Source organism: Sinocyclocheilus anshuiensis, unplaced genomic scaffold (genome assembly GCF_001515605.1).
Source record: "Sinocyclocheilus anshuiensis isolate Anshui unplaced genomic scaffold, SAMN03320099.WGS_v1.1 scaffold758, whole genome shotgun sequence".
Lineage (NCBI taxonomy): Eukaryota > Metazoa > Chordata > Actinopteri > Cypriniformes > Cyprinidae > Sinocyclocheilus > Sinocyclocheilus anshuiensis.
The window spans coordinates 1,677,378-1,687,531 of NW_015548126.1; the positions used below are offsets into that span (position 1 = coordinate 1,677,378).

At 35.2% G+C, this 10,154-nt stretch overlaps 2 protein-coding genes across 3 annotated transcripts in view; one reads left to right on the forward strand and one right to left on the reverse strand.

The window, feature by feature from the left end:
* Positions 1 to 748: 748 nt before the first annotated feature.
* On the reverse strand, positions 749 to 4,230 carry LOC107704771 (transmembrane protein 106B-like). Of its 2 annotated transcripts, none has more exons than XM_016507782.1 (8): positions 4,108 to 4,230; positions 3,337 to 3,525; positions 2,870 to 2,933; positions 2,626 to 2,785; positions 2,301 to 2,441; positions 1,452 to 1,501; positions 1,285 to 1,338; positions 749 to 1,029 (listed from the first exon to the last, which is right to left on the reverse strand). In XM_016507782.1, the coding sequence occupies exons 2-8, from the start codon at positions 3,515 to 3,517 to the stop codon at positions 909 to 911; spliced, it is 771 nt and encodes a 256-aa protein (XP_016363268.1). In that variant the 5' UTR covers positions 3,518 to 3,525; positions 4,108 to 4,230; the 3' UTR covers positions 749 to 908. The 2 variants fall into 2 exon arrangements, with proteins under 2 accessions (XP_016363268.1, XP_016363267.1); XM_016507781.1 differs by having other exon boundaries at positions 3,337 to 3,529.
* Positions 4,231 to 7,051: 2,821 nt separating this feature from the next.
* Positions 7,052 to 10,154, forward strand: part of LOC107704772 (lipolysis-stimulated lipoprotein receptor-like) — an 11,045-nt gene continuing 7,942 nt past the window's right edge. Inside the window, exons 1-3 of the mRNA XM_016507783.1 lie at positions 7,052 to 7,249; positions 8,817 to 9,143; positions 9,349 to 9,468. Of these exons, the coding sequence (XP_016363269.1) occupies positions 7,210 to 7,249; positions 8,817 to 9,143; positions 9,349 to 9,468 (487 nt within the window). The 5' untranslated portion in view covers positions 7,052 to 7,209. The remainder of the gene's footprint in view (positions 7,250 to 8,816; positions 9,144 to 9,348; positions 9,469 to 10,154) is intronic.

The window sequence follows — 10,154 nt, forward strand, 5'->3', positions numbered from 1 at the left end:
ATTTTTTTTTATTTATTTTTTTTTGCAGTCGTATAGGTTGGAAAAATCCAAAATATGGATTAAAACAAAATTCTCATTAACTCATGAACTTCTGAAAGCTGGCATGTTGATATAAGTTAACACCATACTCAAAAAAAACTAAAGAGTACCTGCTCTGCAAAGAGCTAAATAACAATAAAACGAGCATGATCAAATGGAAATCGCAGCACGCTGTTTAACATTACAAAAAAAACGCACAGGAAAAAGTAAAATTGTAACGGAGTAGTCAAGGTGGTTTGAGTGTTTGCAGCTCTATGTAAAATATTCTGCTGCTGTCATCCCTTCTCCCAAAATATACTAAAGTGCTTCTGTCTATCCAAGCAAAACCTTCAGTGCTGTGCTAAAGAATCGATAATGATGGTTAGGGCTGTGCAATTAATCACGTGCGATTGTCATGCGCATCTCGTCAGTAAAGCCGGTCCCGTGATTGGTAGTAAATCTCCATCACCTACTTTCAGATGGAGCGCCATTCACTACACCGAGCCATAGTTCACTGACAAGCTAGGCGATATCGCGTTCATAATCGAATGCGATTCATCTGCAATTATGAACGCGATATTGCCTAATTGTCAGTGAACTATGGCTCGGTGTAGTGAATGGCGCTCCATCTAAAAGCAGGTGATGGAGATTTACTACTAATCACGGGACCGGCTTTACTGACGAGATGCGCATGACAATCGCATGCGATTAATTGCACAGCCCTAATGATGGTGTAGAAAGACATCAGTGCTCTGGCTGAAACGTGCTGATCAGTCCTGACGTGTTCTCCCTACAGTACAGACTTCATCTTCTGCCATTTGTAACACTCAGAACAGGTTTTTGTTTCACCACATGGGAACGTGAGGAACTGTGGTTCATACAGAGGAACATCACTGTATCACACTCATGTGTCCGTGTGAAGATGTAGTGTTTGATCCACAGTCCACGTACAGGTACTTCTCCTGAGACACCTGCTCAGCGTGGCCAAAGTACATGACCGTTACAGTCATCCTGGAGAGAAGAGAACATGGCATCAATCAAATATAATATTAATTAATAACATTTTGGTTAATGATTATTTTATCTAATAAAGATCTATCATTCTTTTCAACTGAAGAACACTAAATACAATAAACAAAAAATGAATACAGTAACATTTTTCTAAATTAAAAAAAAAAACGTTTTTTTTTTCAGTCTGTTCATTTACATAAAATTTTGAACAATGATTCTTAAAAGGAGTCAGATTTTCCATTATAGAATACTTACTGCATCATGACAACAATGTTATGCACTTTAATTGATGGCATGGTACAGTAGTCACTGTAAAAACAGAGTCAGGCAATCATCACACTCATTCTAAAACACTATCAGTAAGATAAACTGTCTTTATGAAGGTTTTATTATAATGTAAGGCCCAACTGACAAATACTCACAATATGTAGTTCATCTCATTTGCTATGATGGTGGGAACAGTGTAATCAACCTAAAAATAAAACATTGACATTGATAACAGTTGTTATCAAAGCAATTACACATACGGATAAGTCATGTGACTAAATCATACAGCCTTTATTGGGAGGATACAGGTCACTTATTTATTTCTGTTATCTTAAAATCAGGCACGGCGCCAGAATTTTTTCTCTACCGGTGCTAAGGGGGGGCTAGACCAATATGTGGGGGTGCTAAGAAAATAAATGATATTGATGACGTCAGAGTAAACCGGGGCTATTCAAAATTCTGACGGGGCTATAGCCCCCCCTAGCCCCGGTGTAGCGCCGTCACTGCTTAAAATGTGGCTTTAACTGCCGTGTGATTTTCAATACAAAAATGTAAAGTACAAAAATTTGTATTCACCATGAATACAAATTTAGGCTTGAAACAGTAAGGCATTTTATTAAAATTATGAAAAAGCATATGTATTAGTACAGTTGTATTATACACTTTTACTATATATATTTACTTTAGCAAACATTACTTTTAATGCAAAAATTACTTTTGTTTTAATAATATTCAATGATTAATTATACAATTACTACAAAGTTAATATTTTGCAGATAATATATACAAAATTTGTTTTGGGTTTATAATGAAACATAAAAGCGTTAAACGCCAAATATTACATTTAAAATATATATAAATTACTGTATAAATGATATTAAAAATGTTTAATTTATACATAGTATGGAAAATTATTTATAAATAATTATAAAATATTATTAAATATAATATAAAAATAAAATTATTCTTAATTATGATTTTTTTTTAAATAAATTAACACAGACCTGACGCATATCCAGAGGGGTGATACTGGTGACATTACTGACGATAGACTTTCCAATCACAGTCTTGTAGAACTGCACCTGCGCTGTGATGTTGGCCACGTGTACTGGGTAGTAATTATTGTTGGTGATGTTCAGAGTATTCTGACAAAGACAACAATACTCTTATTTAATACAGTTTAATAAAAACATGGCAACAAAATATAACAAAAAACCCTGACTTTGCCAAAAGTCCCATCTGATCAAGTACACAAAGAATAGAATCACAAATCAAACATTGGTTAACAAGTCTGAAATACTGATTAAAAGGGTTTGCTATAGATATTACCGTGATATTTATATATATTATCCGCTGGTCTCGATTGTATGCGACATAGGCTGACTTCACCCCAACATAAGAGACGTCAATAGTCCGAGGGAACAGGAAGAACACAGCCAAACCAGAAAGTAGCAGACACAGAACGACTGATAAAGACACGTACAATGTCCTGTAATAGTGCAAGAATATACAGTCAGTCATAAAATATATAGTATCCAATGCTGATTTGAATCGGATATTGAAATTAACTTGCGTTCGTCTTGGCTTCAGCCTCTGGTCACTGTATGGAATCAAAGCAACTAGCTGGTTTTCTTGGTCTGTGAGAAAGTCCAAGATAGGAAGAACACAAAATTAAACTTTTACAAGTCCAAATAATGATTTATTCAAGCAATTTATTCATACCACTAAGTTTAAGAACAATTTATTAATGTTAAACATTTAGTTGAAGCTATATATTCATATTACATTGAGTGGTATAAAGCAGGGGTGCCCAAACTCGGTCCTGGAGGGCCGGTGTCCTGCAGAGTTTAGCTCCAACCCCAATTAAACACACCTGAACCAGCTAATCAAGCTCTTATAGGCATACTAGAAACTTACCAGCAGGTGTGTTGAGGCAAGTTGGAGCTAAACTCTGCAGGACACCGGCCCTCCAGGACCGAGTTTGGGCACCCCTGGTATAAAGTAATCGGTGGGTAAATGGATAGATGGATCTGTTCTCACCTCTAGGTGTCCTCCCCGTCCCTTGACAAGTAGGACAGGTGATGCTGTCTCTGCCTGTGAATTCAACATATGGAAACTGTGACACATCATGTTTATTGTCCTCAGTGTGAGACTCTGTGTTTTCAGTCAGGTTCTCCTGGTCCTCTTTTTGCTTTGGCAAAGAAAACAGAGACTTCCCCATGGTTGGGCCTGCCTTCAAAGAAAGAAATCATGGGTGAAATTTAGTGCATTACAGTGCAAGTCATAAAAGATCATACATATGCTGTGGTGAACTTGGGCATAGATCTTCCAAATGACTAAGTATGAGACTGCAGGCTGTTTTATAATGTCATTCTGTCTATAAAAATATAAATTATGTTAATGTCTCATTATGTAGGCCTAATCAACATATTCTGGCTTTGAACAACTAAACGATATATTTAAAGTATCCTTCAATCTGGAAAACCTGCTTAATGTTTGATGGTAAACAGATACGCATGCAAATGATAACAGCTGATATGAGAACACAGTGTACGGCCGACGATCTCGTGTACTTGATAGGACGCAATATTGATACTGTATAGCAATGCAAAATTAAATTGCACTTTCTTGACTTCGTATTAACGCATTTAGATCGATGCATTTAAAGAATATGATTAACACGCACGCTACGAACGTGGATGGTGATGTAAGAGCAAATGGGCCTAAAAACAGGTCAAGCACCATACGAAATAACTCTTAATTTAAGGTTCGATATGAAAATACAGTGGATAGGAGTCAATGTATTTTTACCTTCTTTTGAAGAGTGCTGCCTTCTGTTTGTATAAAATTACAGTCGCTATACGGCGTCGTTACTCTGCTCCAACACGATTGTTCTGTTCTCCAACCCGTATTCTAAGAAGCCCCGCCTCCTGCATTAATAAGTGGCATGACGGTACATTGTGGACGTTGTGTGATTGGACGATAGCTACGCGCGACACTGTTACAAGCCAATCATATTGGATAAGGCGGGATTTGCAACTAAGCCCCGCCCCACTGTTTACAGTTGCAGATCAAGTCTCAAAGCCGTGTGTGCTGTTAAAGTACAATGTTTTGCTCTAGGTGTAATTTCCTTTATTTAGTCTAAAACGACTGTTGTTATATGCGCGATGCGCTAGATATGCTCATGATTAGAACTAAAATTTAAACATTGCATCTTAAAAGTAAAAGAATTAATGTACCAAACCAACTAAGGAGATCACTTATCTATTGCATGTGGGTAGGCGTGTCTGTAAGAGAAAAATAAATGTGTATCTGTTTACTTAATCTACGTACAAGCATAATGATTGACAGCTTTCATCAAATATGCTAAGGCAGGAAAGGAACATTTTGGTTGGACAGGCAGAAAGAAACAGCACAGATATGCTTTTTCAATACAAAGAAAAAGCATATAATTATATGACTCATGAGTTGTTTGTGCAATCAAAATGAGTGTTCAACCACCAAGTAGGCATGTGGTTAACGCTTCTCAAATTGATTTTCTGATGTTTCATGATAGTTGTCATCAGACAAACCATCAAAAAATGACATAGTATACACACACTGAACAGAGGAAATTTATAATTTACTAATATAATATATATATATATATATATATATATATATATAAAAATGTAGGCCAAAACAATGGTTTGTTATATTTGTACTTTACATTTAACATTTTTGTATTGAAAATATAAAAGACATGTGCCTAACTGACTTTCAAAAATAAATTAATTTTCAAAAAGAAATAATCACAACTAGCCACAGTGTTCCGCTATATATGTATTTTTTATTTATTGAATTTAAAGAATCACAAATGCATCTGGGGGTACATTAGGATAAACAACAATAATAATATCAAATCAAATTAAGGATAGAAATAAAATTAGAGCTGTCCGTTTAACGCATTAATTGAATTAATTAGTTGTGAAAAATAACGCGATTAAAATATTTTAACGCAGTTAACGCACTAGGCCCGCCCCCAGACCTGTACGTCATCTTATATTTCATAGCTGACTGTTGACAACATAGATATGCACATATCTATGGTTGACAAATATGATGCAGGGCAACTCCATAAATGCAGTTATGGCTAAAAATTCAAGATATTGGGGCAAAAAAGCTCCTGTATGAGTTTTTGTCTCGTATCACATGATAAGCGATATCATACAAGCAATGAGAGCAATATCACACGAGTGCAAATGTGATTGTATACAACAGTTCAGTAAATCATAAAGACATTTATCGCCAACAATTGAAGACTGTTGGTAACAAAGCTGTTTTGGCTACCAGTGACATTCATTGGATGAACAAAAAATACTGAGATGTTTCTCAAATTATCTTCTCTTATCTTTTTTGTTCCATAGATGATGTTAGGCCGTTGTAGCCTAAACGTTTGTGTAATAAATTTTATGTTGAATCAAATATTTATTTCTAATGCTACTTTGTCTTTTAACACAATAATAGCTTTAAATAATCTTTTGTGGGTATTTTCACAGCCAAATTTAGTTTGTGATTAGATTAATTAATCGCCGCACTATGCATTTAATTAATTAGATTAAAAATGTTAATCGACTGACAGCCCTAAATAAAATGTTTACAAATAAAGGTACAAATAAGGTATTTATCTTTCTTAGTTTTCAAATATACATTTTTTTTTTCTTTTTAGATATTATTGAACTTGTCTTTAAAATTAAAATAAAAAATATAAATGTACAAAAAACATAAATGTCAGTGTTCCCCTATATAAAGGCCTATATAACATGATGTGTGATCATCATGAAACTGAAGAAGATCAGCGTTTATCAGACACATGCCGAATGTACGGTGACAAAGAAGTGCAAAACAAATCAAATTCTGAAAACAAAATAACAAATTACAAACGCGAATGCAAGTCTAAAAAACAAAATAACAATTCAGAAAGCACAACAACAATTCAGAAAACATTATAACAAGTCAGAAAACACAATGACAAATCCAAAAACAAATTAACAAGTCAGAAAACACAACGACAAATCAGACAAACCGGAAGAGGTAGGTATAGTTTGAGACAGCGCCATTGGTGTATGAGTTGCCCTTACTATGGAATAAAAAATACGGGGTGTATATTTACATTTAGTTAAAAGTGCCTGTAAAAGGAAAAAAAAGTTAGGCAAAAGATGGGATCGAACCCGGGTCGATCGCGTCAAAAAGCTAACAACCTGTGTTTATCCATTTACACCACTGGAGCTGATGTTTTACAGCCACTTTTAACTAAATGTAAATAGACACCCCGTATTTTTTAAATGAGCTCTTTTGTGTTTTACTAACAAAAAAACGTTAGTAGTTAACCGAGAAATTGTTAAATTAGATTAGAGTCTAACCAGGTTACTCGGCAAAAACATGGGAAGAATCAATGCAGTTCTAGTTAAAGCCAAAACATGTGATCTTGGCGATTATTAACCCGGCCTTCAGAGATTGGCAGTGGACTAAACCATTTCTCTCACCAAAGGGGGATTGCAGGGCGTTGTACTAATAAAGTTTTGGGTAAATCTCGTCAAACCGGTTGTGCAGTCACTGAATACCGATCCACAATATCGTATAATATTGTTCAAGAAGTAAAAGAAATGTATAAGAGTCCATATTTTTAAACACGCAAAGTATTGTTCTCTTTTGGACCCCTAAGATTTTACGCGCATTTTGCTTGCGGTGGGCCCGCCGATCTCACCTGAGTTTCGGGTTACACTTTCATACCTCACTGCAGAAGGAAATGGAGGACGCACCTGCCTGAGAAAATACAGCTGCTTTTTCGACACTTGCTCGGACTTTCTTTACATACCTTTGAGGAAATAAACGTTTTTAAAGCTCATATGTTTTAAAAGATTTTGAGAAAATATGTCGCAGGGTATAATCTTTACCCTCCTCTTGTTCACAGGTAGGGGCATTTCTCCTTGTTATGCTAATGCAGTACTGTTTTCACTTCATCGTCAATTATTGTACGTGTATAGAAAATATCAATCGATTATCATATTTTTATTTTATTGCAGTCCATATGAAGGCCATATGGACCTATCTGTAGTAGATATAGGATTTGTCTCATAATTTACTAAAATGAGGCTATAATAATGATTGTTTATGCATAATTAATCATCCACAAGTTTAAATGTAACTAATGGAAACCAGCATCTAAATTTTAGATTTCAGTACAAAATAATACACATCCATTTTGATATATAGGCCTACCTGAGGTATTTACACATGTTGTGCAATAATTCCACTTTGTCTTATTTGGATTTGCTTAAGTGCATTTGGTGTTTGTTGTTAGGGGAGCAAGTAATGTGGATTGTGTGGGAGGTGGTCATGTCGTATTCACACGGAATGGTTTCGGTCAGACATACAGTAGGCCTACTGTTATGAGTCACATCCTCTGATAAACTCTTTAAAGCTAACTCTAATTTACGATCTGACGTCATACTATGATTTCACCTGTGTGTAAAGTTTGTATACCATTTCTTAGTAATCCCAAACAATGCTCAAAATGGCCTGTTGGAGTGTTTTTGGAGTGAATGGCTTGTAGAGGCCCTCTATCTGTCATTGTATCTGTTTTCAAGGTATTATTAAAGAGTTTTGCTTGAAAAGACGATTTAATTGTAGCTTCTGTGAAAGACTATAGTTCTTTGGCCTGTATGTTAGGGGTTTTCCTTTTATTTCAGACCTATCGGGTCTAACAACAGGAATATGCATATGCATCTAACAGTACTTCCTAATATATAATAGCCATAACCCTCAGAGAGTCATGTATGATATGATAATATATTTTCTTCCTCAAAAGTATAAAAATGCAGTTCAAATGAATATATAAACATGTTCCTTCCAAAATGATGATACCTGTACTTTTCAGATTTGACTTAAAAATATTACTCATATTCAGTTAAAATATTACTGAAGATGTTACATTGAACATTGCTTTAAAGATTTATTGCAATTTTTGTCTCTTAGGGCAAATAAATACAGCCTATCTCCTGACTTTGACAGCTAGAATGATGATTATACCACAGCTATTATCTTGACTCACTGGTGAAAAGCTAGTGATTTAAGTGATTGAAAGATATTTTTCAAGTGGACCACTTGCTTCCTGAGCATTCAACATGGTTTCAATAGCTCTAAGCCAAAGAGAAGTCAGTTTATTATTTGAACAGACTAAAAAAAATTAACATGTTAACTGACACAGTCAGTTTTCATGTGGTTCACCTGCTTTATTATAATCTTTTCCCTTGTGTTTAAGAAATATTTTTTACAGGAAATCTTAAGAACCTTTTAATGTCTTTTGACATGGTTTGAGATATTGTTATTGCCTCAAAGGACTTTCAGTCTAGTCTAGATGGTATTTGATCTCCACTGTATTCTTAATTTATGTCTAAGTTCATGGGAGTGTCTTAAATCTCCCTGTGTTCATTTATTTATGGATGCCGTTATATTCAAATGTGTTTTCTCTCCCACAGGCTGCACCACAGCCATCAGTGTGATCTGCCCTTACCCACGATACGTGGTCATATTATTCCAGCCAGTCACGCTGCGCTGTGATTTCACTACAACAGCTACAAACCCACCACTGATCACCTGGAAATACAAGTCCTACTGCAGAGACCCGATCCAAGCTGCATTAAACCCCAGCAGTGCTGACAATGCTATCGCTCAGTCCAACCCAAACTACAACCCCAACATTGAGTGTGCAGACAGCGCCAGGACCGTTCGCATAGTGGCTTCGAAACAAACGGCGGTCTCACTTGGGACTGAGTACCAGGGCCGTCAGATCAGCATAACAAACAGTAAGTTGACTTTACATTGTGAAAGTATTTATTTATTTATTTGAATTTTATTTTCATCAACACTACACCTGTAAAGGCTGTGCTAGATTTAGCCTGGCTGCATTTTATCTGCCATAAAGATTTAAAATATGTACATTTATGATATGGGTTGATATGATGATCACCTTTAAAATGTCACCTATTTTATGTTTTCTAAAATATATAGTGGCAGACCTTAGCATTGTTCAGACCGCGTGGGGTGACAGCGGCGTGTACGTCTGTAATGTTGCCTCTGCCCAGGACCTTTCAGGGAATGGCGAGTGTTATACAGAGCTCATTGTGCTTGGTAAGTGTTTACCTTTACACAAACAAACTCGCATTGATGGACACCCAAACATTTCAGTGTGTGATTTCGTCACAAACTCAATCAATCACTTTGTCATGTTTGATGGGTCTTTGCATATGCGAGGAATTAGGGCTGTGTTTGATGATCTCTTGGAAATTGTTGGTGATTTTTTTTTTTTTTTATAATTATTTTTTTACATTCATTATTTGTTTGTGATATATTATGATTTAGTTATTTGGTAACACTTTACTTAAAGCCTTTATGTATAATGCACTATAAAAATAGTTATAATATTAATTATGCCTTGTAATGCACCTTATAATGCATTGTATAATCTCATGAGTAATTGTAACCACAGTTAATACATTATAACATTAATACATTTATTGTTACACTATGCATTTTAAATTTGGTTATAATTATTTACAACAAGATACAATGTATTAACGCACATTATGAATAATTATAATGCATTATAGCCTTTAATAACCCTTTTTATTCCATGGTCTGTCTGAATACTGGATTCTGATTGGCTGGCAGGTGTGCAGTAAAACCGTTTAATGCACAGGTAGTTCCAAGTCAGTTTAATCACCATTCTATATTAATGCTTTAATTGATGCACACTAACCAACATGCTTTATGCCAAAAATCATTAGGATATTAAGCAAAGATCATGTTCCATGAAG